Genomic DNA, 26,438 nt, shown 5'->3' with positions numbered 1-26,438 from the left:
CATATACCAGTATTTTTCAAGTACAATGGACCCTCGACTTACAGACGGCTCGACTTACAGACTTTTCGAGTTACAGACTTCTCTGGCTGCAAACTTTAGATTCGACTTGCAGCCAGAGAATCGACTTACAGTCCAGAAAAAAACCAAAATGGAATAAAAATAGAATAAAAACCACTGGTTATGGGATTAATCGGTTTTCAGTGCATTGTAGGTCAATGGAGATTTGACTTACAGACTTTTCGACTTGCAGCCACCATTCCAATACGGATTAATTCCTTAAGTAGAGGGTCCACTGTAAACACATGGGGATGGAGCCTGCTGTTTTCCTCTGTGTGTATGTTCTGGAGAAGCAGCCTGAATATTTTCACTCTGGGTCCAAATATTTGGAGTGGAAAATTTTCCACGGATGATCTATATTTTTTTGTGGAAAAATTTCCACACTATATACATCTGGGCTGTTGTGTGGCAGTTAATCATGTTAGATGGGCTAAATATAGTATGTCAGCTTCTATGTAGGGTATGTTTAAATATAATATTTAAACTATTGTGCTGTTAATTTCCATCTGAAGGATGCGTTCCACATCCTTTCAACTGTAAAGCATGTTCACCACAACTGAGCTACATCCCTTGTATGAAGGAACTTCCCTATCTACAGTACAGTAGTTTCTTTTCTTAGCAGCACAAGAGGCATGTGCTGTTCAACATGTATGTGGAAGTAAGGAAAAGAGGAAGCTCTTAGTATGCTCAGTCTTCACATACTGAAGGGCATGTCTGCATTGTAGCTGTCTAAATACTGTATAATCCAATTCTGCTGTATGGAACTCACATTTGGCCTTTAGGTGTGGAAGGCCTACACTTATAGGCAGCTTGCAGTCTTGCCTTCCAACACATGAAACTTGTTTTTCACAATAGGGATGGGATATCCCAACACAATTCTTTCCTAAAGTTTAAAAGACCTTTTGAATGTTTGCATAGAACTATAGCCTTTGGGTGGCGTCATGTTTCCTTTTGAAAGAATGAAGTCAGAAAGACATCTTAGCTTTAGAAAACACACTGTCGTTGTGGCTCCCTAAGTGTAAAGGCTTCTCAGATGGAAGGGAATCTCGCCTAGAATGTTGTTCCTGTCTACAGTATTCACATACTTCTACTGGTTTTAAATTTCTAATTTATTGGTGGCACATTTTTGTAAATTATATTTACACCTCCCCAAGTCAGAATTTACTGTATATGAGATCAAACTATTTGATCCACCTAACCAATATTCCTTTTCTGACTTTTCCTATCATTAGGCACAGTAAGGCATCTCCCTTAGGTTCCAAATAGTGGGAGATGGGGAGTGCCTGTGCAGCATTTAATGATGGAGTTCTGTGTTTTATACATCCTTTCCCTTTAGGTTGGCTTCCTTTTAGTGATTGCTTATTGGGGGGAAGGTCTTTAAAAGGGAACTTTTATTTTTTTTTTGTTTTAATGCATGTCTTGTACTGTTTTTATCTATGAATTTTTAGTATATTTGTTTCGTTCTTTTAAAATATTGTAATAATTTATTTTTATAGCTTTAATCATTTTTTTGTTTTTTAATACTGTAAGCCACCTTGGGTCCTTTTTAAGATAAAGCAGGGTAAAATGTTTTAAATAAACTAACCAATGAAATAAATAATTTACAACTCTTGGTTGTTATGGCCGCAAGTTCAGGTGTAAACATACTAATAAATGTACATATTTTCGGGCTCTTTGGCCATGTTCTGTAGGTTGTTCTTCCTAACGTTTCACCAGTCTCTGTGGCCGGCATCTTCTCTTCTCCTTAGCACAACAATACACCCACAACAAGACACACTGATCACCCATCTACAGAAAAAGACAAAAGCCTATCTCACAGCCATAAATACTGCACTCCCAAGCCAAACTACACCAGAGCACAGAGTGCTGTCCTCTGAAGATGCCGGCTACAGAGATTGGCAAAACGTTAGGAAGAACAACCTACAGAACATGGCCAAAGAGCCTGAAAAACCCACAACAACCATTAGATCCCGGCTGTGAAAGCCTTTGCAAATACAATTTACAACTCTTTTTGTAACAAGTAACACAAATGAATTACTTTGAAAAAGCAATTAGTAATGAACTATTCTCTAGACCTATGTTCTGCTTGGATAAATGTTACAAATGTTCAAATTAGGCTGCTAAATTGCAGCTGAAAAAACTGAAGTACTATATTTCTGAGAAATGTTAGTGTAACATTTGTCCCTTTTTTCTAATATTAAAAAAGAGTGGTGTTTTCTCCTCCTTTTTTCTCCTATAGCTGCAGTTGGTTTTCTGACTGTTTCCAGTGTCATCACTATGTCTGCCCCCTTTTTCTTGGGGAAAGTTATTGACGTCATTTACACAAACCCCACTGGTGACCTCACAGATAACTTATCCAACCTCTGTGCCTTGCTAAGTGGAATATTTTTCTGTGGTGCTGCCGCCAATGCAACCCGTGTCTACCTCATGCAGACTGCAGGTAATTAAGATAAAAATTTTTTTTTCTGTATTTATGGCAAACAGAATAACTATTTGAAAGACGTTCAAGGCAAATGCTTCCATTTCCAGATTATGTTCTTTAATAAAGATTATGTTATGCATTTCTAAAATTATTAATTAGAAATAACTTTGTTTCTGATCTCGTATTGTTATATGTGCCATTGGGATAATTGATGTTTCAGGTTAGAATATTTATTAAGTACACATTAAGAGAGAGAGAGAAAATCCACCATTCAGCTCCATGTTAATATTTCATTCCCATCCTCACACAAAAAGTAGCCAAAATGCTCTTGCATAGTTACACTGGCATAACACTAATGCTGTAATTTTTAGAGACACATTGCCACAAATTAAGAAATCACTGTAGACATTATCTGTTGCATATTGAAATCAACTCACAGCTGGTAACATCTATGGTGGTATCTTTATGTCCAAATGTCACACAGTTAGCATGCCAGCTTAATTATGCAAAATGATTTTGGGCAGCATGTATGGATGCCTTCATGATGCATGCACACTTTTCTTGATTTTCCCTTGATTTTTGCTACATAGTGGCCAGAATCCTATTAGCATGGCCCACCAGCACAATGTCAGAGCAGTGTAACTTCAGCAGGAAGATGGTGCCGTCATTTTTTGTCCCACACCAATAGTGACAATAGGACAGACTTCTACTTTGTCTTCTTAACTTGTGGCAAATCACCACCAAAAGGCATACTGCTAGTGTTACACCAGCAGAAATATGCAGTAGGAATGCTGCTGTGTTGCAAATAATGTTGGGGGACTGGTTACTAATTTTTTTAAAAAAAATCTGTAAAATGTTTTCAGGGAATTGTATGTCTTGAGTTTATAGGACAAAGAATTGTGAAACGTCTGAGAACAACGATATTCTCCTCCCTCTTGAAACAAGAAACAGCTTTTTTTGATAAAACCAGCACTGGAGAGCTGATTAATCGCTTATCTTCAGATACAGCACTCTTGGGCCGTTCAGTCACTGAAAACCTTTCTGATGGGCTAAGAGCTGGTGCCCAAGCCTCTGTTGCAGTTGGGATGATGGTACGTGCCTGTTTTTTTTTTTTTTTTGTAAACTTTCTTTTTGCTAAATCCTACAGAGTCAAAAGTATTTAGAATGAATTTATAGAGAACTGAAGAATCCCATGCCTTAAGCTATTATGTGAAAATACTGATATTAAGAATGTCTTCAATTACAACTGATGCAGAGCTTGGAAGTTATGTTTTGGACTACAGTTCCGCAGGAAAGGACTTTTCAGTCTGAGGGGAAATTACTCAATTAGTTTCATAGCTATTAGATTTTTTAAAAAAGTCTGTGAATCATAATGCACAATGATACTTGTAGTCTTTTGCTCTAAAAACAATATTTCTATATGCAACAATAGAAACAACCAAAGTACCTTCATTTTTATGGTTGTTGTATGTTTGGGAGATAACCAAACAAATGCGCAACCAGGATTGCATCATTTTTGACCGTGTTTTTTTTTTAATTGTGACTCATGAGGCAATAGTATTATGTAATAAAATTTGACCACAGCCTCGTGCTTCAAGGTGTAACCTCCCTACTTTTCAGTACAAATGCTATGCATACAGAATACTTAAAGTTGCATCTTGGCTCCAAGAAGTATCATTAAGCAGAGAGAACTGAAACAAAGTTTAAAAATGCTTTCTTAATTGGCCAAAATCCTATTTCTTAGCATAGCAAATTGCATTAATGCACATCAATTGAATCAGTGGGGATTTAATGAGTCAATGCTTCCATACGTTACATAGATTCTGATGAGCCTACTATGAGATTTACTAGGCTAGAGTAAGTTGCAGTTAGAGCAAGGCACATTTATATTTAGGATTGGAGGAGGGCTAATGTTGTCCCTATCTTCAAAAAGGGCAAAAAGAGAAACCTGGGAACTACAGGCCAGTCAGCCTGACATCAATCCCAGGCAAAATTCTGGGACAGATTTTAAAGCGGTCATTGAGCAAGCACCTAGAAAACAATGCAGTAATAACTTGAAGCCAACACGGATTTGTCAAAAACAAATCCTGCCAAACTAATTTGATCTTATTTTTGATCAAGTAACCTCCCTGATAGACAGAGGGAATGCTGTAGACGTAGTATATCTTGACTTCAGCAAAGCTTTTGACAAAGTGCCCTATGATGTCCTGATTAGCAAGCTAACTAGGTGTGGGCTGGATAGTTCAAGTGTCAGGTGGATACACAATTGGCTACAGAATTGTACTCAGAGGGTGATGATTAATGGGTCCTTCTGTAACTGGAAGGAGGTAACAAGTGGGATACCCCAAGGCTCAGTCCTCGGCCTGGTGCTTTTCAATATTTTTATTAATGACTTGGATGAGGGAGTGCAGGGAATGCTTGTCAGATTTGCAGATGATACCAAATTGGGCGGAATAGCTAATATCCTAGAAGACAGAAACAAAATTCAAAATGACCTTGATAGGATGGAGCATTGGACCGAAAACAACAGAATGAAATTCAACAGAGATAAGTGCAAAGTCCTGCGCCTTGGAAAAAGAAACCAATTGCACAGTTACAAGATGGGAGATAACCTGGCTCAGCAAAACTATGAGCGAGAAGGATCTTGGAATTGTTGTGGATCACAAGCTAAATATTAGTCAACAGTGTGATGTGGCTACAAAAAAGGCTAATGCTATTTTAGGCTGCATTAATAGAAGTATAGTTTCCAAATCCTGTGAGGTGCTAGTCCCCCTCTATGGCTAGGCCTCACCTTGAGTATTGTGTCCACTTCTGGAGACCACACTTCAAGAAGGATGCTAACAAATTGGAGCAAGTTCAGAGGAGGGCGACAAGGAGGATCAGGCAGCTGGAAACCAAGCCTTATGAGGAAAGGCTGAAAGAATTGGGCATGTTTAGCCTTGAGAAAAGAAGACTGAGGGGGTGATATGATAGCTGTTTTTAAATATTTGAAAGACTGTCATACAGAGGAGGGGCAAGATTTGTTCTTGATCATCCCAGAGTGCAGGACACACAACACTGGGCTCAAGTTAAAGGAAGCCAGATTTTGGTTGAATATTAGGAAAAACTTCCTACCTGTTAGAGCGGTATGACAATGAGACCAGTTATCTCAGGAGTTGGTGAGTGCTTCAACACTGGAGTCACTCAAGAAAAACTTGGATAATCACCTGCAGATATGCTTTGATTGTATTCCTGCCTTAAGCAGGGGTTTGGCCTTGGCCTTGTAGGCGCTTTCCAACTTCACTTTTCTATGATTCTATGAATGGGCCTACTCTAGTGCAGCTTACTAGGCTAAGGAACAGGACTTTGGCCACTGAAAGAGAACTGCACAGCATTATGCTTTTGTCATCTTTAATTAATAGAACTAGCAGAACCTATTTAATTGTATTTAAATCAGGCTTGTCCAACCTGCAGCCCGAGGGCCGCATGCGGCCCAGGTCAGCTCGTAATGCGGCCCAGTGCAATTTTTATTTTTAAAGAAATTCCAAAGTTTCAAGTTACACTGCCAGCGCTTGCAGCCGGAATGTGGTCAGGGCATGTCACAACAGTAGAGGGGGAGAGAGGGAAGGAAGGAAGCAGCGGGAGGGGAGAGGAGAGGGGGGGCTTCATGACTGCATTGCGCCATCCCCGTCAATAGGTGGACCCCCTCCCGGCCCCACAAAGCTGCCGGAGTCGAAGCTGGCAGCCTCTGCTGTCTGAGATCGCAGCTGCCGGTAAGCGCGCTTGGAGCGGGGCTGCGGAGGATGGCTAGAGCTGCCCCCCCATGTGGGTCAAACCAAATGTATGTGCGGCCCAAACCAAATTTTCATCTTCTAATGTGGCCCAGGAAAGGTGAAAGGTTGGACACCCCTGATTTAAATGTTAATACTGAGTTGATTTTTTTTTTAAATTTCTAGTTCTTTGTATCCCCCAAACTTGCAACATTCGTTCTGAGTGTGGTGCCACCTCTGGCTTTCATAGCTGTGATATATGGAAGATACTTACGAAAACTGACTAGAATGACCCAGGATTCCCTTGCAGATGCAACACAGGTCAGTTCCCAAATGATTTATTCTAAACCACGATAGATATATGAGAACAAAACAACAAAAATTTGGGTGACATGTTTAAGAATAACAGATATATTATTCTATCATTTGACATGCTTCCTCAGATGCATTGTACCGAAATAGAACTGTATGTTAGTAGTTCATAGTGAATAACCAGAATTTTGTAGAGCTAAAATCTTACATAGCTATGCAAATAGTATGACTTTTGGAGGCAAATTGCTCCAAGTTAAGAAATTATCACAGACATTATCAGTTGCACACTGAGTCATACAATTCAGTATGCAACAGATAATGTCTAAAGTGATTTCTTAACTTCAGGCAATTTGTTTCCAAAAGTTACACTATTTGTGTTTTGCCGGTGTAACTAGGCAGGATAATTTGAATTACTATGCATCAAAATTTGAATTTCTAAATTGTAAGATTAAAATGTTGAAATTTGGTGTATTGTCTACTCTTTTTTTAATTACAGTGCCGTTTGCCTGTATTCAGGTATTTTTCACCAATCCCCTCTATTCTTCTGGTTCAAGTTAACAGATTCTGTTCAGGAATTGGGTGACCTTGAGGATGAAATTATAGAGGATGCAATATGATTAATAACAGCTCCCTTGTTTACTATTTTCATTCCTCCTCTTTTCAACTGAAAATAAAGGCTGAGACAGAAAATTTATATATATATATATATATATTCTTGTTAGTATAGTACAAAACAGCTGCCTGTCTGTTGCTTTTTTCTCCGAGTTTCACGGCTGAGTGAACATGTAATCTGTCTACACCAAAGTAAAGTGAAAGGTTGCCTGTAACAAACAGTACTCTCCTGACTTTATTCTGCCACATAACATGCAATGCCATGTTATGTCTCCTGTCCAATGCTTGGTAAAGCTGGATAAACTTTAGGGTGCACACCTATACCCACTTATTTAGGTGTAAGCCACATTGAAATGACTGATACTTGCTTTTGCATACACTTATAGAGGATTGTGCTGCTAAGTTGTTTGTCAGCTAGATATATTTGAAGAAGTTTATCTTTGTACATCCTGACATAAACTGATCTGATCTATATCTCTCATACTAATACAGAGATTGAAACTTAACAATCCTTTTCAAGTTTGAACTACTCTGTTTTATCAGACTGCTTCAAAAGCTCCCGGTGTGTTGTACTCAGTATGGTGTAGCAGCTAGAGTGATGGACTAGGATTTGAGACTTGTGTTCAAATTCCTGCTGGACCATGGGAATTTACTAGGGGGTGGAACTGATAAAACTGTTCTTTAAATACTTTGAAAACCTTTGTTAGGGTCACTATTGGTGAGTTTCAGCTTGATGGCACAGTGTCACCCAAACAAAACAAAAAAATCCATTATGCATTCTTATATATGAGTGTTTTTAAAGAAAATATGTTTAGAAATGCATGTCATTTCAATAAAATTAATGTAGACAATACTCTTTAAGTAGCTACATAGGGAGTGAGAGGAAAACTTTCTTTGCAGCTTGTTTACAGCTCTATTGAAGCTGTATAGGAGGAGCATTTAAAAGTGTATTGGCTAATAACCTGTAAACAAGGGCTTCCTCCTCACCATAGTATTTCCATATTTTTCCCAGTATAATTGCACCCTGAAATGGAGGAAGTCATGTGAAATGGACATTGATTGGAAATAAGACAGTTCCATCTCTCTTTACTTCCATCTCCCTTTTTCATAACAGTTTGAAGAAGTAAAATTCAGAAATTCTTTTTAGGCTTTGACATTGTGGCCTGAATGCTTCTTTTTGTTGTTATTGTTGTTGTTTAGTCATTAAGTTGCATCCGACTCTTCATGACCCCATGGACCAGAGCACACCAGGCCCTCCTGTCTTCCACTGCCTCCCAGAGTTTGGTCAAATTCATGTTGGTAGCTTCGATGACAGTGCCGAACCATCTCATCCTCTGTCGTCCCCTTCTCCTCTTGCCTCACACTTTCCCAACATCAGGGTCTTTTCCAGGGAGTCTTCTCATGAGATGGCCAAAGTATTGGAGCCTCAGCTTCAGGATCTGTCTTTCCCAGTGAGCACTCAGGGTTGATTTCCTTCAGAATGGATAGGTTTATTCTCCTTGCAGTCCAGGGAACATTGAAGAATCTTCTCCAGCACCACAATTCAAAAAGCATCAATCCTTTTGGTGGTCAGCCTTCTTTATGGTCCAGCTCTTGCTTCCATATATCGCTTCTGGAAAAACCATAGCTTTGATTACTCAGACCTTTGTCGGCAAGATGATGTCTCTGCTTTTTAAGATCCTGTCTAGGTTTGTCATCACTTTCCTCCCAAGAAGCAGGTGTCTTTTAATTTCATGGCTGCTGTCACCATGTGCAGTGATCATGGAGCCCAAGAAAGTAAAATCTGTTACTGCCTCCATATCTTCCCCTTCTATTTGCAAGGAGGTGATGGGACCAGTGGCCATGATCTTTGTTTTTTTTTTATGTTGAGTTTCAGACCGTTTTTGCGCTCTCCTCTTTCACCCTCATTAAGAGGTTCTTTAATTCCTCCTTACTTTCTGCCATCAGAGTGGTATCATCTGCATATCTGAGGTTGCTGATATTTCTTCCGGCAATCTTAATTCCATTTTGGGATTTGTCCAATCCGGCCTTTCACATGATGTACAGTTTTTTTCAAAATGTTTTTATTTTTTAACATAGGGGGTGACAAAAAGGAAAAGGGGAGTTGGAATTTATGAGGAAGAGAGGAAACAATAACATACTAATATCCAATCTATACCTATTGCCATATCAAGATTTAAAGTTATTTTTTCTGCCTTGTAGATAAAGTTCTCATTTCAATATATGTTATTCAGCTGCTGCCTGTTGATTCAGTCCACTTGTTAAATAAGCATGGAGACAATATACAGCCTTGTCGTACTCCTTTCACAATTTTGAACCAGTCAGTTGTTCCATATCCAGTTCTAACTGTTGCTTCCTGTCCCACATATAGATTTCTCAGAAGATAGATAAGGTTGTCAGGCACTCCCATTTCTTTAAGAACTTGCCATAGTTTGTTGTGGTCCACACAGTCAAAGGCTTTTGCATAGTCAATGAAGCAGAAGTAGATGTTTTTCTGGAACTCATATAAATTCTTCAAGGGAAATGCTAGCATAATGCTTAAATGAAATGGGAACATTCCACCGAGCAAGTCTGATGGATTATATTACTTTGTTTTTTTTAAAAAAATAACTGCAGTTAGCAGAAGAGCGGATTGGAAATTTAAGAACTGTTCGAGCTTTTGGGCAAGAGTTAAATGAAATGGAGAAATATAAGAGCAAAGTTGAACATGTTCTGCAGTTGGCCACAAAAGAAGCAACCGCTCGAGCAGGATTCTTTGGAGCAGTAAGTATATGAAGAAGGTGAGGAATCAACAATTGTGCTTATGTAATGTATCAACTTTTTTGGTTAGTGTTTCAGACATTCTTATGCTGAACATGCTCATTTCTGTCTATATCACAGTGCTGTCAACAAAGATTATTTGAAAGCCTGCTTAGGAATTATAGCACTGGATGTGTGTGTGTGTCTGTTTTATAAAGGGTATCTTTGCTAGCATAAACTATTATCATTGTACCCACATTTTTCTGAGAATTTTTTAGTTAGTAAGTGCCCCAGAGAAGTTTAAATTGCTGTTCATGTTTGTCGATTTTATGTTGGAGTGGTTTAAATCACATTTCCAAACAATTAAATCTTAAAATCTAAATTTAGGATAAAGGTTGCATGAGTCTGGTAGCAGTTTTAAATCTGTCTGTGGATTTTGTAAAATGTATTTGCTTTTCCAATGTTGTTAGTGATAAAGAAATTACAGCTCTCTAATAATAATACATTTCTTTAAAAAATTATCACAAGGTGCACTAACGATCTCAAGCATTTAAAACTGTTTCTGACTCTCCGTTAATTTGGGGCGAATTTTTTTCTCCCCCATTGAAATCCATTGAGCCTAAGTTTGACAGCTCAATGGATTTCAATGGGGGGGGGAATTAACCAAAAATTAACGGAGAGTCAGAACGAAGCCAAATTAAGTCTGCATAGGTTTCACAAGGTGCACTAATGATCCCAAGCATTTAAAACTTTACAACTTTAAAATTCAACAACAAATTAAAAAGGAGTCAGAACAAAGTCAATTTTGGCTAAGAAAGGGTTTATTAAGTGCAATTTAACATCATAACACTGTGCATTTGATTTTAAACATTTGAAACAGTAAACTTAACCTTTATTACAGGATAACGTTTTTTAAAAAGCAGACATGAGGCAGGAACTTTAAGTTTATAAACTTTATAGCATAGAAAAAAATTTTAAACTCAGCAATCACGGTGCAGGAACATTTACAAAACTCTTTAAAAACTGTACAGTACAGAAAGTCTTCATGAAGTGCATAAACATAACATTGGAAAGTCTTTGGAAAGTGCATCATGTACAGAAACTCTTCATGAAGTGCACAAGCATAACATTTACAGACACAACTCTTTGGAAAGTGCATCATGTACAGAAACTCTTCATGAGGTGCATAAGCATAATATTTACAGACACAACTCTTTGGAAAGTGCACCATGTACAGAAACTCTTCATGAAGTGCACAAACATAAAACATAAATTTTTAACGACAGAAACTTTTAACATTTCAACATCAGGCAACTTTAAAGTGAACAAGTGAGGCGGAAGCCTCAAAACCACCCGGACCAGTGTTCCCCACATCAATGCAGCAGTCTTCTAGGGGGATGATGAGGGGGAGGAAGAAGAAGAGATGGTCCAGGTAGAAGGCACCTGGGCAGCACTGATGGAAGGAGCAGGTTCCTCCTCCTGCCTTGGTCTCTTTGTGAGGAACCTCTCCATAGTCAGCTGCCTCTGCCGCCTTTTCAGAATTCCTCTGAAAGGGGACACGATCCTTTCGTCATAGGAATTTGATAAGTTCTGTGCCAGAGACGTGTCCTGGTGGTGCCGCTGCGCTATATAGTCTGCACAAACTGCCAGCAGTCCAAGAACTTCTTTAGGTTGCTGATGGACAGCTGTTCATGCTCTGGCTCTTCTTCTTGCTCCTCCCTCGCCTCTGCCTGAAGATCAACCAGCTCCTGTGTGGTCAGCTCCTGGTCATGGCCCTGTACCAGCTCTGCAATGTCCTCCTCATTGACATTGAGGCCCATGTTCCTTCCAAAGTCCACAATGTCCTGCATCACTGTGGACTCAGGTGCAGGTGCAGAAGCACCAGGAGCCACACAGTCTGGCCAGAGCGGGCGCCACACAGAGTTCAAGTTCCTCTGGCTGATGCCGTCCCAGGCCCTGGCGATCATCTTCAGGCAGATGACAATGTCGAACTCATCCCTCCAGAAATCACGCAGGGTGAGGCTGGTGGTATCGGTCACCTCAAAGCAGCGCCGGAACAGCTCCATGGTGTACCGCTTTTTGAAGTTCGCGATCACCTGCTGATCCATTGGCTGGAGTAGCGGGGTGGTGTTTGGAGGCAGGAACATGATCCTGATGAAGGAGAACTCCTCCAACAAGTCATCCTCAAGGCCTGGAGGATGGGCAGGAGCGTTGTCCATGAGGAGCGGGGCCTTCAGAGGCAGGTCATGGTCCAACAGGTACCACTTCACAGCTGGGCCAAAAGCGTGATTGACCCAATCCACAAAGAGGACCCGTGTGACCCAAGCCTTAGCGTTCGATCGCCACATCACCTTTAGCTGTGCTTTGTCTACCTTGTACTTCTTAAAAGGACGTGGATTTTTGGAATGGTAGACAAGCAACGGCTTGATCTTCAGGTCCCTGCTGGCGTTGGCACAGAAGAGGAGGGTCAGGCAGTCCTTCATCGGCTTGTGGCCAGGCAGCTTGCTCTCCTCTTGGGTCAGGAAGGTCCTTTTGGGCATCCGCTTCCAAAACAGGCTGGTCTCATCGCAGTTGAAGACCTGCTCTGGAAGGTAGCCCTCTGTCGTAACGACCTCGAGGAACTCCACAGCAAAGTCCTCTGCTACAGTGGTGTCGGAGCTGGCCGCCTCCCCGTGCCTCACCACACTGTGGATGCCAGATCTTGTCTTGAAGCGTTCAAACCAGCCTCTGCTGGCCTTGAACTCTTCAGGCTCAGCTGATGTTCCAGGCTGCTGATCCATGAAGTCAGCGTACAAGGCCCTGGCCTTCTCGCAGAGCACAGCCTCAGTAACTGTGTCCCCTGCACGCTGCTTCTCCTCCATCCAGATGACCAGGAGCTTCTCCACCTCCTCCAGGACAGCTGGCCGGTTCCTGGCGATCCTTGTGACACCCTTCGCGGTATCCGTGGCAAGGATCTTCTCACGGTTGGCTACGATGGTGCCAATGGTTGATGCATTGCGGCCGTACTCCCTGGCAATGTCCACAATGCGTTTCCCTCCATCGTATTTTCGGATGATTTCTTTTTTCATCTCGAGGGTGACCTTCTCCCTGGTTGGCTTGCCAACCTGGGCAGAAGCAGTCTTCTTTGGACCCATGTCCGACGTTGCTACATTAAAGGGAAAAACAACAGTCAGTGCTTTACATCTGCCTCACCTTCCCACACCTGGCCAAAACTGCCCTGGACAAGCAAGTGGCAGTTTTGGCACACACCCCCACCGCAATCTAAGGGAAAAAAAAAAACCTAAAATCAGACCTACCTCTGGATCTAACAGATCGTCTGGAAAAGCCACCAAAGGCCACAGCACACCACAAGGGAATGCCTGACCAAAGAAAATTTGAGAAAAATTAGACTTAACATAACTACACCCCCCACCACAACCAAAGGTAAAAAAAACCACAGGAAAAGAAATTCTACCTACCTCTGGATCTAACAGATCGTATAGAAAAGCCACCAAAGGCCACAGCACACCACGCCACACCACAGAAAGGAATGCCTACAGAAAAAAATTCAAAATTGGCATCCAACTTTTGCATTCAAACCCCCTCAACAGAAGCTAATGTAATGTACCCTCTTCCCATTAAGACTACAAATTGTAAAAATTCTAAACACATGTTTTTCCCTGGGCATCCACATTCCTGATGCAGGAAAGCCACAAGAAAATGCATTTCCATTCTGGTTTAAGCAACGTTCCACACACACACACACACACACACACACCCCACCCACACACCCATAGGCAGCATGGCAAAGGGAAAAAAATTAAACACATGATTTCACTTGGGCATCCACATTCCTGGTGCAGGCATACAGAAAGCCACAAGAAAATGCATTTCCATTCTGGTTTAAGCAATGTTCCACACACACACACACACCACACACCCACACAGAAGCAGCATGGCAAAGGAAAAAAACTAAACACACAAATCCCACACAAATCCACAGAAACCCCCACCAAAAAAAAACCCCTGCAGTTTTCCAACTGAAAAAAACCACCATAACCACAGTCAGAGCCAGCCAGACCCAAATTCCCCCCATTGCAGAGAAAAAAAAAATCTAAACACAGGTTTTTCCCTGGGCATCCAAATCTCTGGTGCAGGCATGCAGAAAGCAAGAAAAAGCAATTCCAGTGAGGGTCTAGCCACTTCCACAAAGCAACCCCCACCCACCCACCCACACAGAAGCAGCATGGCAAAGGAAGAAAAAAAAATTAAACACACAAATCCACAGAAACCCCCACCAAAAAAACCCTGCAGTTTTCCAACTGAAAAAAAACACCATAACCACAGCCAGAGCCAGCCAGACCCAAATTCCCCCTTGCAAAAAACATCTAACTTTTCAAAAAAAAAAAAAAAAAACAAACCACCACCCACCCAGGATAAGCAATGCAAGCTTACCTTTTGCAGTTAAAGACATTCTCCACCACAGGATGCACCCCCAAAACAGACCAAGCCAACCTTGGAACTGCACATGGGAGAGTAAACCCAGGATGCATGGGCAAGGAGTTTTATACCTTCCCCGCACAGGCACAATGCATCCTGGGTACAGGCAGTTAGATTTTGAAGGAAAACAACAAATTAGCATTGCCAAACAGCCACCTTTCCTGCTCTTTTTCAAACATCGCTAAGCGAAACGGGGACCATTAAACAGCATTGTTATGCGAATCATGGTCCCGAAATCGCTAAGCGGATTTCCCCCATAGGAAACATCGCTATCCGAGGCGGTAAACTTTTCTGAAAAAGACATCGCTATGCGAATTCATCGTTAAACGAAGCGCTCGTTAAGCGAGGCACCACTGTATACTAAATTAACTAAGTGTACAGTATTGAATTAACCATGCATATTGTTGTTCAATTATTATATCGTAAAAGAATGTGGATGAAAGTTTTAGTGCTCTCAGCCTAATGTTTGCTTTTCACAACATATATCCCATGATTTTGTTTAAAACCAAAAGGTCATGGGTTTTCAGATCAGTGTTCAGATCTGGGAGCATTTTAGAAGATGTTGCTTAAAAGATTGTTGTGGAAGACATGCTATTCTTTCAGCAATTTTTCCTCTCCCCCCCCCTTTCTTTCTCAGACTGGATTATCTGGGAATTTGATTGTGCTCTCTGTCCTGTACAAAGGAGGATTATTGATGGGCAGTGCTCACATGACTGTTGGTGAACTGTCTTCTTTCTTAATGTATGCCTTCTGGGTTGGCATAAGCATTGGAGGTATGCATAACAAATTTACACTTAACAACAACAATAATTTAAACTGTTACAGGAGATACTTGTTTAGAATGAGAAACACAGTAGAGGTGTTGAAATTTTGCATTGTGCGGAGAAAATGAATAGAGAGGAAAATCTTGTGATACCAACCAATGGACAGTAATTCATGCCAAGCAAAAGGAAGTATTTCCTCACATAGCACGTAACAATGTGTAGAATATGCTGCCACAAGAAGTTACAATGATTGCTAGTTTAGCTGTCTGTTTATGAATAGACATATCAGTGGCAACCTGAATGGCTTACAGTATACATTCTCTGTGCTCAGAGGTTGTATATCACTGAATGCCAGCTGCTTGGAAATACCAACAGAAGAGGATAATTGCCTTCATGTCCTGCACTTCCTAGAGACATCTAGTTGACTGCACTAAAGAGACCCTTGATCTAAGCCAGTATTAGAGTGGTACTTTTTTCATTTTTGGTCCTCATTTAGATTTTTTTCAGTTTTACTCTTCAACTGAAAAAGGCTTCCAGAACAACTTTCTGTTTAGAAATGTATTGCTAAAAGTATTTCAGACATTTAAGAAATGCTGCTTGGAAATGTTGCTTTTTATATAACAGCTATCATAATTCTGCATCCATTGAGCTCTTGACCAAAAAGAAACTTACCTGACACCTATAAAGAGAACAATTGCAAGTCTTTGGCCAACTTTGGAACCTCTTATGATCTTCCTGTGTAATCAGCAGATACTGTATCAAGTCCAGTGACTTGTCTGTAGAGTTACTGTGATCTCTTAAGATTTGAACCACTGTTCAAAAAGTACTCCTTCAAAATTCTATAATCAATTTGAGTGGTTGTTGTATTTATTTAAAAGTATTACCATATTTTTCGCACCATAAGGCACACTTTTCCCCCACAAAACAGGGGGGTGGAAAGTCTGTGCATCTTATGGAGCGAAGAAAACATTATATTTTCCTGTTTTCTTCTCCTAAAAATTTGGTGCGTCTTATGGAAAGGTGCGTCTTATGGAGCGAAAAATACGGTAATTATATTTAAACGTTAGTAAATATATTGACTCTGTGTGTGTGTGTGTGTGTGTGTGTGTGTGTGCGCGCGCGTATATGCATGCACACACATGTGCAGCAATCTAATGCAAGCACAGAACACCTGTAGGATTCAGTAGTGGTGGTTAGAGAATCCATACGATTAATAATTGTAATATTCTCTTTCAAGATCTGGTTCCTATGCTGGCAGATATATGCTTGAAAATGAATGAAACCCATTAGGATAATGTTTTTGAGAACATGACAGGGGAAAATAAATAAGACATTAAATAAATAAGACCTAAGACCCTGATGTTGGGAAAGAGTGAAGGCAAGAGGAGAAGGGGACGACAGAGGATGAGATGGTTGGACACTGTCATCAAAGCTACGAATATGAATTTGACCAAACTCCGGGAGGCAGTGGAAGACAGGAGGGCCTAGTGTACTCTGGTCCATGGGGTCACGAAGAGCCGGACACGATTTAATGACTAAACAACAACTATATTAATACAACCAAGGGTTAGTTCAGACAACTGATCCAGCATAAATAAGAAAATGATTCACTCACAATATGCTCAGCAATCTGAACTGGCATTTCCTCAGGCAAGGCACAGCCCAGATGGGCTCAGATATTTTCCAAACATGCTAAAAATTATGAATGACTTGATCTGAAGTTTGAAGAGTGGAGATGCCAAATAGTTTATCTGCAAACGATAAACTCCACTGTGGAAACTGGTATGAAAGTTCTGTTGTTGATGTGTTGCATATATTCATTGGCTGGAAATGAAGAGAAACATGTTATGCAATTCCAAACAAAGGCGAAGAAGCTCTAAAAAGATGCCCCATTTTATTTGAACTTAATATGTTTCAGAAATATTTATTTATTTCTTCCTTCTAGGGCTCAGCTATAAACTAGAATATACGCATTCTCTTTAGAATATATTAGTACCTGTGCGATAGATACACTAATCTGAATGTTTTGTGTAGTGGGTGGAGGAACCAGATATAATAGCACCCCACAATGGGAACAGGTATGTGTCTAGCGCAGATGGCAAAGTCATGATGGTGCCAGTGGAGAAACTCGAAGTGTACTGACCTTGGCCAGAAGGACTGATCACTTCCTGGTGTGCTACTCCAGCAGATGTATACCTGTAGTTCTGAAAACTGCAAACCAGAATCCCTAATGATTATGAGGAAGACTTCCTCCTTCCCTACAACAGCACTGTCAGCCATTTCACAAGTTTTTTTCCTTGATAAAAAGGGAGAAATAGTTGTGTGCTGAGTGGTCACCTTTTGCAGCTGCAATATACTAACAACTCTTGAAATAATGGGAGAAAGGAATTGCCTTTGTACAACTGTTATTCCCTGCTGAGAACATCCTAGTCTTATACTCCATTTTTAAATAGGTGTACAAAATAGGTGTTTAAAATTTAGTGTTTGAAAAGGGGCTTGGTAAAGGTTATCCTATCAGAGGAGGAAGACTTGTATTTCAGGATGTATGTTTTCAGAGTCACTGAAGCAAGCATTCAGTGCAGGAGGACTGTTAAAACATATTTCAAGACAAACTGCATATCCTTGGCATTCTTATTCACACATAACAACATATCTTTTTTGTTTGTTTGTTTAGGCTTAAGCTCGTTCTATTCTGAGCTGATGAAAGGATTAGGTGCAGGAGGGCGTCTGTGGGAGCTTATTGATCGAAAGCCAGAACTTCCTTTTAATGGTATGTTCTCTGATTCATTAACATTTTGCACTTATTTAAGCTTGTGTAATATGAACAGGCATTTTAAATGAGATTCTGTTGCCCTTTTTTATTAAACTAAAACAATTTCTAATTAGAAGTTTGCCATGTAATATTTGAAAAGATCAAAATCTTTGTACAGTGGTGCCTCGATTTACGAACGCCCTGACTTACAACCATTTCGAGTTACGACCAGCTCCGGCCGCAAAATTTTGCTTCTACTTGTGGCCGCAGCTTCGGATTGTGACTGGAAAAAGTCAGGGAATTCAAATTTATTAACCGTTGGTAGTCGAAGAGGCTGCTTCTTTGTAGCTCTTTCGCCCCAACAGTTAGAGTGAATGTGTCGGGGGAGGCTTGGGACTGCCTGGTACGGTAAGGTGCTGCATTTTGCTTTTTAAAAACTGTTCTAGGTGGGTTTGGGTTGGGGGGGTTATGTTTCTGTGTTGTGTTGTTGTTTTTATTGGTGATTTTTTTTTCAGCCCCAGCGTGGTGCTTGCTCCCTTGTTTATTTTTGGTTTGGCTTTATTTTTAAGCCCCAGCACCTTCAGGGCTTGCTCCATTGTTTATTTTTTGTTTTTGTTTTTTTGCAGCCCCAACGCCTTCCAATGGGGCTTGCTCCATTGTTTATTTTTTGTTTTTGTTTGTTTATTTGTTTTTTGCAGCCCTAGCGCCTTCTGATGGGGCTTGCTCCATTGTTTATTTCTGTTTTTTTTTTTAAGTCCCAGCACCTTCGGGGCTTGCTCTGTTGTTTATTTTTTTATTTATTTTTTGCAGCCCCAGCACTTGCAGTGTTTTATTTTTATTTATTGGGGGGCATTCTTTTTTCTTCTGGAACTGATTAATCGCGTTCCAATGCATTTCAATGGGAAATGGTGCTTCGACTTATTACCATTTCGAGTTACGTCCATCTTCTGGAACAGATTATGGTTGTAAATGAGGCACCACTGTATAGTAAACGTTCCTGAGGCTAGCTGTGTTAGTCTAGTTAGAGCAAAACCCAGCAAAAGGATTTACAGTATAGCACCTTGCAGATAGAAGTGCTAGGCTCAGTAGGTAAGCATCCACATTGTTAGTAAAGAGAGAAGTGTGGAATGGGTTTCTAAAGACAACTAAGGAAGAGTTTATGAAAGCACTTAGTAGGTTAAAAGTTTTCCATCATTTGACAGAAAGCTTATCATAGATTGTAGTGTTAAATTCTCTAACCAGAAGCACCATATCCAATTGAAGTTCTCAGGGAGCTTGTTTTAAGACTCCATGTGTCCTTAACAAAAATGGGGCAGATGACTAATGTTTCAGTTCTGCTTTATTATACCTTTTCAATTGCTCTTGCTCCTGGTTAGCTCAGTTTACATTGTCTAAATAATGCTTTCTTCATTACCCATTCTCTATGATTGTACCTTATTACCCTGATACACTGGCCTACTCATATGAAAAAACTTGGGAGAAAGTGAGTACTGTATAAATAACTTTTGGTTCAGCATTGTCAAGAATAGCAGGGACACTTGGGATTTTAGTAATATTAGACAACCGTAAGCCAGAGATTACTAAAAAATACTGACAACTGGGATCAAAGTTCCCACTAAGATGGGCGCATGCGCAAACATGACTCCACTTCCCTCTGTGCAGCTGTCTTCCTCCTTCACACAGCAATCACATTAGGTTCCAGTTGCGACAGAACTCAGTGCATGGGGGCAGAGTCCCCCATGCACGCAGGGGTGAAGCCACATGCATGAGATGCAGAGCCCCACCCAGCAGGGCTGAAAATTAGAGGGTATGTTGACTGGAAGGCATATTGTATTGCTTTTTGAGCGTATTTAAGGTATTTTCATATATCCCTTACTTGAGAACACCTCCATATCAAACATGATGAAGAATCCTGGTAAATTACTTTGTGTCCCTCATATTTGTCGTCTTGCTAGCACTACAGAACATTCTGGAGTCAGATTACTAAAGCTTTTCCTACTTTGGTGAATAAGATTTTTCAAATTAAAAATGTTCAGATAGATACTGTATCTTTAATACTGCCATTATCATTTTGGTTTTTATTTAGAGGGACGAGTATTAAACCAGGATGATTTCAGAGGTGCTCTGGAGTTCAAAAGTATCCAGTTTGCATATCCAGCTCGTCCAGAAGCTTTAGTTTTTCAAGACTTTACCCTTTCCATCCCAGCGGGCTCTGTCATGGCACTGGTTGGCCCAAGTGGCTCTGGCAAATCAACTGTAGTGTCTCTCCTGCTTAGGCTCTATGACCCAGTCTCAGGTAAGGATGTGTGTATGTGCGATGAATCAACAGCTGTTGGACATGTGCTGTTTGTGCAGAATTTTCCTCTTGAGAGGAGAATAATAATTTGCCTAGCCAGTTGTTTCAGAATGATTTCCAAATGATGTGCTGTAGCAGCTTGTACAGCTGCTGGCTGTACAAAGACTATAGAAGTGCAGTGCTAGGTTGTTAGGAGGTAGTTGTTAGGAAGGCAAAAATTCCACAATGTGTTATCTTGGAGGATATATATTCCCCCAAATAACACCACTATAAGGTCAGTTCTGGATTGCCTCTTATAACTAATCTTGGGGTGACATTTCAGCTAAGAGAATGTGTTCTGTTGCTTCTTGTGAGCAATCTTGACCCACCCAGTTCTTAACAACTTAAACTGATTGGATCTGATAATGAATTATGCTTTCTTACATTAAGAAAACCTCTGTAGAAATCATTCACACTGGTGCAAGGACCCAGTCTTTCTAATAACACTGCCATTCTACAGAACTACTTTAAGCATATAATTATGAACTTCGTGGCATTGTGTCTACTTCCACTGTAACAGCTCTTTCTCCTTTGTCCTCTTTTCTTCTTCCTCTACCAGCATTCCCATGTATAGAATATGATTATTTAACTATATTCTATCTATCATTTTTAACAACATTATCTTGATTTGTTAAAGGAAGCATCACTGTTGATGGTGTCGATATTCGTCAGCTAAACCCTCTCTGGTTTAGGACTAAAATTGGAACAGTAAGTCAGGTAAGTTTCGAATCACTCTTTATTCATTATATTATTTATGTACCACAATGCAGTTAGGCCTTGATCAGAATTCTGAGAACATTGAATTGAGGGTGGAGGGCATTGTCCATTTGAATTCATGCTTCTAAAGTTGGCAGTTACACTGTACAAATCAGTCTGGAGGTAGTATTCTTCATCATCCTCTTTTCCGTTGTTGAATAATATCCCTTTATTTATAGTTTTTTTCTATATATGTGTACTGTGAAGCATTGTCATATTCTTTATTTTTTCATACTGGTCAGGAGCCCATTCTCTTCTCATGCTCCATTGCTGAAAATATTGCCTATGGTTCTGAGAACCCTTCTGCAGTAACTATTGAAGAAATTGAGAAAGTTGCTGAGATTGCAAATGCTTCTGGTTTTATTCGAGATTTTCCAAAAGGATTTGATACATTAGTTGGGGAAAAAGGTGTTCTTCTTTCAGGTAAGATGCTCCAATTAATGAAAGGATTCCTTAGGGTTGTGCACGGGTCCCCCCAGTCCAACCTGAGTGTTGATTTGACATTTCAAATGGGATGCAATTCAACCTGCCACGATGTGATCCTGCCAGACAGTGCCTGGGTTCAGGCTGATGTTCAAACTTCCAGATGTCTCGAACTTATATACACTAGAATAGGAACTCACAGATGGCTATAATGTGGAGGAGGGGAAGTCATGTACATCACCATGAAAGATGGCAAGATGGTAGATAACAAGGAGAGGATTCACTGTGCCAAATTGCATACAGGCAGCATTTCAGATTTTGAGACAAATCTCCAAAGTTTGCTTTACCTCTTCATTATTATTTTAACAGTTGCTGTTGGCTCCTGTGTCTTCTCAGTCTAGAAACTGCATTCTTTATACTGAATATACTTTTTAAATATATACTTTATACGTCAAGTTGGGGTAAGGGGGCAGGGCACTGTTTGGGCAGCAGCAACAACTTTGCTATAGCTAGTGACAGGCAGGTCAACCCAGGCAAGTCAAGTGGCAATCAGAAGAATGAAATTCATAGAGATAGAAAAGCAGGGGAGGGGAGAGAAACATAGACTCTGTTGTGCTAAAATTGACCATAATCTAATCACTCAAAGCACAGACAAAGCAACCCGTCCAGCACACTCACAGTGAAAACCAATCCATTACAGCTCTATTCTAATCTAATCTAACTAGCACTAAGCAAACCGAGTAGAAACATAGTGTAAAAACATAAAGCCAGGTGATCTCACCTTGTCCGCATTCAGCTATTGGAGAGTGCAGGAAAGGTCCTTCATCTGTATTGATGTGAAGCTGTCAGTCAGTGAAACTGACCTCTTCTTTTTCATTACCTTGCACCCACTAAGCATCTCCTGTATATAATAGTCTAAGTTTCAGTTTACTTTTCTCTGTTTTACACCTCCGCTTTTAAAAACTTTAATCCTCCTAATGCTACTCCCCCCACCCAATGCCATCCTCATTTGTCTGATCTGCACTGAAACCTGATTTGTGCATGTTGATCTGGGGTGCACCTGGGGCAACATCAATAGTCTCATTCAACCCAGAATTCAGCATTTGGCTGATGTGGGATCACAGTGCTAACATTTATATGGCTGTACAGTATGCTTTATGGTTAGTATAGTGAATTTGCCTTCATTATCTCCTACATTTAAGTTAGCAAGATGAGTTAAAACAGAAAACTGCAGAATTTTTTAACATAAATATTTACTTCATATCTATTTATATTAGGTGGGCAAAAACAACGAATTGCAATTGCCCGAGCTCTTCTCAAGGTAAGTCTTTTGTCTTTTTTCATGTCTGTGTTTTAAAGAAAGGGTAGACAGATATTAAATATTGTGTGTTGAAAGGTGCTTCATAGCTCAGTTAGCAGAAGAACTAGAAATTATAGTTATTGTGATACCATATATTCTATATATATATAGAGAGAGTCTATATATGGTATTTGTTTGAAAGTAAATAGCCCAGGGTGACCTTGGCAGCCAGATGGGCAGTATAAAAGTCATATAAATAAATAAATGCGTTCTGTTATTTTTATTGCCTAGTCTTTTTTATTTTATTTTATTTTATTTTTTGAGGATGTGAAAATCAGATTGTTCACGGGGCCTGTTCAACAGTTCTTTTGAGAATATCCTGTTTCAGAAGCAGTGCCTTAGGAACCCCATTAAGTTACTAATTTTTTTCCGGATGTTAAAAGTATCACACTTTGTACTTGAAGAAGATCAGCTGGGTCTTTGGTAATGCTAATTACAATTTGCACATTACTTTAAGCATAATGTGTATTCACAAAATAGAATGTCTTCGTGTTTTGTAATAACTCTTAGCCTAGTTAAATAAAACTAGACCTTTACAAAGGAGAAAAACTTCAGAGGAACATCACCTGTTGTGAAATGTGTATTTTTTTATTTTATGAAAAATAACAGGAATTTTTGAGACATCTGAGATGCTTTTCTTTGTCCTAAAAGAATTTTAACAGAACAAATAAGATCTATAAGACCTGATTCATCTTTAAACATTATTAGATAGGATTTGTCCAAGAGATGTCAGATTTCTCCACACAGTGGTACTGGTGTGTTTGTCAGTGCAACAATGTTAGCAGGTCCCCTGAGATAAGGAATTCTTTGCTCCTTTTGTACATGCTTCATATCACTGAAACTGCTATGCCAAAATACTCTGTTTTCACCTGATTTTGGCCTGGCAAACTGAGCTGCTTTCAGGATTTCCAGTTGATGCTGCTGAATGCCAGGTCAGTAAAAGGGACAACATCAGCCATCCAGGACCTGATCCTGGAGGAGGAGGCTGGCTTGGCCTGTATTACAGAGACCTGGCTGGATGAAGCTGGGGGAGTTAGTCCTTCCCACTTAGCCCACCTGGGTTCTCTGTGCATCAGCAGGCCAGACCTGGGGGGCCAGGAGGTGGAGTTGCAGTAGTCTATTGTGATTCCATCCCCCTCCCCAGGTGCCTTGTCCCACAGTTTTCTGGGTTCGAGTGTGTATACTTGAAGGTGGGCGCCCAGGTCAGAAGAGGGATTCTGTTGGTATACCATCCGCCCTGCTGCTCAACAGTCTCCCTTCCTGAGCTGACTGAGTTGGTATCGGAGGTGATGTTGGAGTCCTCTAGGCTGATAGGACTGGGGGAACTTCAATTTCCATGCTGAGACCAACTTATTAGAAGCCGCTCAGGATTTCATGTCCTCCATGACAACCATGGCTCTGTCCCAAGTGGTTTCTGGCCCCGCACATATAGCAGGGTACACTCTGGACTTTGTATTTCATGCTGGGCATGATGGTGATCTGGGTGTGCAGGAGCTCTCTGTAGTTCCATTGTCACTGAAACTCCTTGGCAGGGGCTCTGCAGTTGTATGATGATGAGGATACCTCCTACATGATCTATCTCAAACTTGCATGTGTTTGTCTGGTTGTGGTCAGACAATTCCTGTTTCCTTTCAAACAGTTTATGATACATACCCTGTTTCTCTGAAAATAAGACCTAACCTGAGAATAAGCCCTAGTATGATTTTTCAGGATGCTTGTAATATAAGCCATACCCCAAAAATAAGCCATAGTTAAGTGAAACTCTGCACCACTGTGCAACAACCAGAAGATGACATTACTGTATTTAAATAAATGTAGATTGTTGTACATGAAAAAAATAAAACATCTCCTGAAAATAAAGCCCTAATGCGTTTTTTGGAGCAAAAATTAATATAAGACCCTGTTTTATTTTCGGGGAAACATGGTAGAAAGAAAAGAAGTGAGCATTGGGTGTAAAAGTTAAAGCTAACACTGTCAAGTTAGCCAATACAACAACCTCCATAGGTAGAAAAGATTTCCCTTCCCTTTAATTGGCTTCAATATATAAAAAACCCAAGAGCTATATCTTGATTATAAATTTATCTGTCCTTCCTGATGATGCACATACATTGGGATTTCAGTTCTTTTTTCTACGGTTTGTACACTAAAACAGGCTTCACCATCCCAAACATTGTCCAAGTGAAATTATTCCATTTTGTTTTTCAGAATCCAAAAATTCTTCTTCTTGATGAAGCAACAAGGTGAGTAATATAGATGATATAAAAGAGATTGTCAGGTGAAATAATATTTTGCTTATAAGGGAAAAAATGCCAGAAACACTTAGGGCTGATTGGTATCTCTCTTGGTGATCTTGTTCTAATCTAAAGGATTTAAATCCTTTTCCTGTTTACCGTGGGTTTCAAGCTTTTCTGCTGCCCTTTCAAATCTTCAGGCACTTTTGCTCCTATTTTATTATCTCAGGTATGAAACTGTATCAGATTTATTTCCTGCTATGACATTGTAACAAGGACTGAGACATACTTCTTCAAAAGCCTGAAATATCCTGAGGATATACAAAATTTGTAAATGCATACAAATCCGTGATTATAAAGTTAAAATTTAGCAGCTACAAAATACTCCAGCGTTGCACAAGTGCCAAAAACATTATGGTTGAAATCCTGTACTGTGGAGTTATTTATTTATGTATTTAAAATCCTTTTTACCCCACCTTTCTACTCACAGAAGGACCTCAGCTTACATCATTAAAATACAGTATTTAAAGCTAACAACACTGAGTATACATATATATTAAAAGGGATCAAATAAATACTATACTAAAATACATAAACAACACCAAAACACATTCAGAGCAGTAAGGAACAAAATTTTATTTTAAAAATCCTACTCTGGTAGCCAGTCACTCAGGGAAAGCTTGCATGAAGAGAAAGGCCTTTCCCTTCTTGTGGAAGGACAGCAAAGATGGGGCCAGCCTGGCTTTCTGTGGGAGGGAGTTCCAGAGTGTGGAGGCAGCAGCAGAGAAGGCCCTCTCCCATGTCCCCACCAAACACACCTGTGGAGATGGTGGAACCGAGAGAAAGGCCCCTCCTGATTATCTTAACATTTGAGTATTGTCATAAAATAAGCTGCAGTCTTTCAGACAGCTTGGTGCCTAGCCATTTAGGGCTTATAGGTTAGAACTAGAGATGGGCACAACTGTGGTTTGACATTTTGGCGTGGTTTAGCAGATCAGGCCCACAGGTGTTGCATGGGCGATCTGGATTCTGCACCCCACCTCCTCCCGTGAGTGCCCCATCAGAAGCAGCATCATGGGCTTTCCTGCCCAGCCTTTTCATCTGAGTGGGGGTGGAGGCCGGGTGTAATATCTGGGGCGCCTGCACAACACTGAACTGTGTCAAAGCACTGTAAGTGCCTATTTCTAGTTAAAACAAAGACTTTGAATTGACCGAAAGTTACATCATTCTTATGACATCATCAGTCACATATATAATTAAAAGTTCCCTATCCCTCCCCATGCTTGCTCCTGGGTAAACCTTTGGGGACAGCAAAACAGGGCAGAAAGATATGTTTAGCCATAGCGAGACCAACAGCACAATTTTCCAAAATTCAAAACTTCCTGTCGTCATCCTATTATCTCCAAAGGGTTTCTAAAAACCAAAGGAATCCTAAGGGAACTTAGGA

The 26,438-nt window shown here is 40.3% G+C and overlaps 1 protein-coding gene across 2 annotated transcripts in view; it reads left to right on the top strand.

Annotated features, from left to right (window-relative positions):
* The window catches only part of ABCB10 (ATP binding cassette subfamily B member 10), a 30,852-nt gene that overhangs the window by 3,389 nt on the left and 1,025 nt on the right, over positions 1 to 26,438 (top strand). For both annotated transcript variants that reach the window (XM_072993648.2, XM_072993653.2), the window contains exons 2-12: positions 2,297 to 2,497; positions 3,368 to 3,570; positions 6,415 to 6,549; positions 9,769 to 9,915; positions 15,008 to 15,143; positions 17,809 to 17,904; positions 19,973 to 20,182; positions 20,859 to 20,938; positions 21,220 to 21,400; positions 22,678 to 22,721; positions 24,966 to 25,000. In XM_072993648.2, coding sequence (XP_072849749.2) covers positions 2,297 to 2,497; positions 3,368 to 3,570; positions 6,415 to 6,549; positions 9,769 to 9,915; positions 15,008 to 15,143; positions 17,809 to 17,904; positions 19,973 to 20,182; positions 20,859 to 20,938; positions 21,220 to 21,400; positions 22,678 to 22,721; positions 24,966 to 25,000 — 1,468 coding nt within the window. The remainder of the gene's footprint in view (positions 1 to 2,296; positions 2,498 to 3,367; positions 3,571 to 6,414; positions 6,550 to 9,768; positions 9,916 to 15,007; positions 15,144 to 17,808; positions 17,905 to 19,972; positions 20,183 to 20,858; positions 20,939 to 21,219; positions 21,401 to 22,677; positions 22,722 to 24,965; positions 25,001 to 26,438) is intronic.

The sequence above is a fragment of the Pogona vitticeps genome, chromosome 1 (assembly GCF_051106095.1).
Source record: "Pogona vitticeps strain Pit_001003342236 chromosome 1, PviZW2.1, whole genome shotgun sequence".
Classification (NCBI taxonomy): Eukaryota; Metazoa; Chordata; class Lepidosauria; order Squamata; family Agamidae; genus Pogona; species Pogona vitticeps.
Note: the sequence above shows the minus strand (reverse complement) of the source record. Positions and strands in the feature narration are given on the sequence as shown.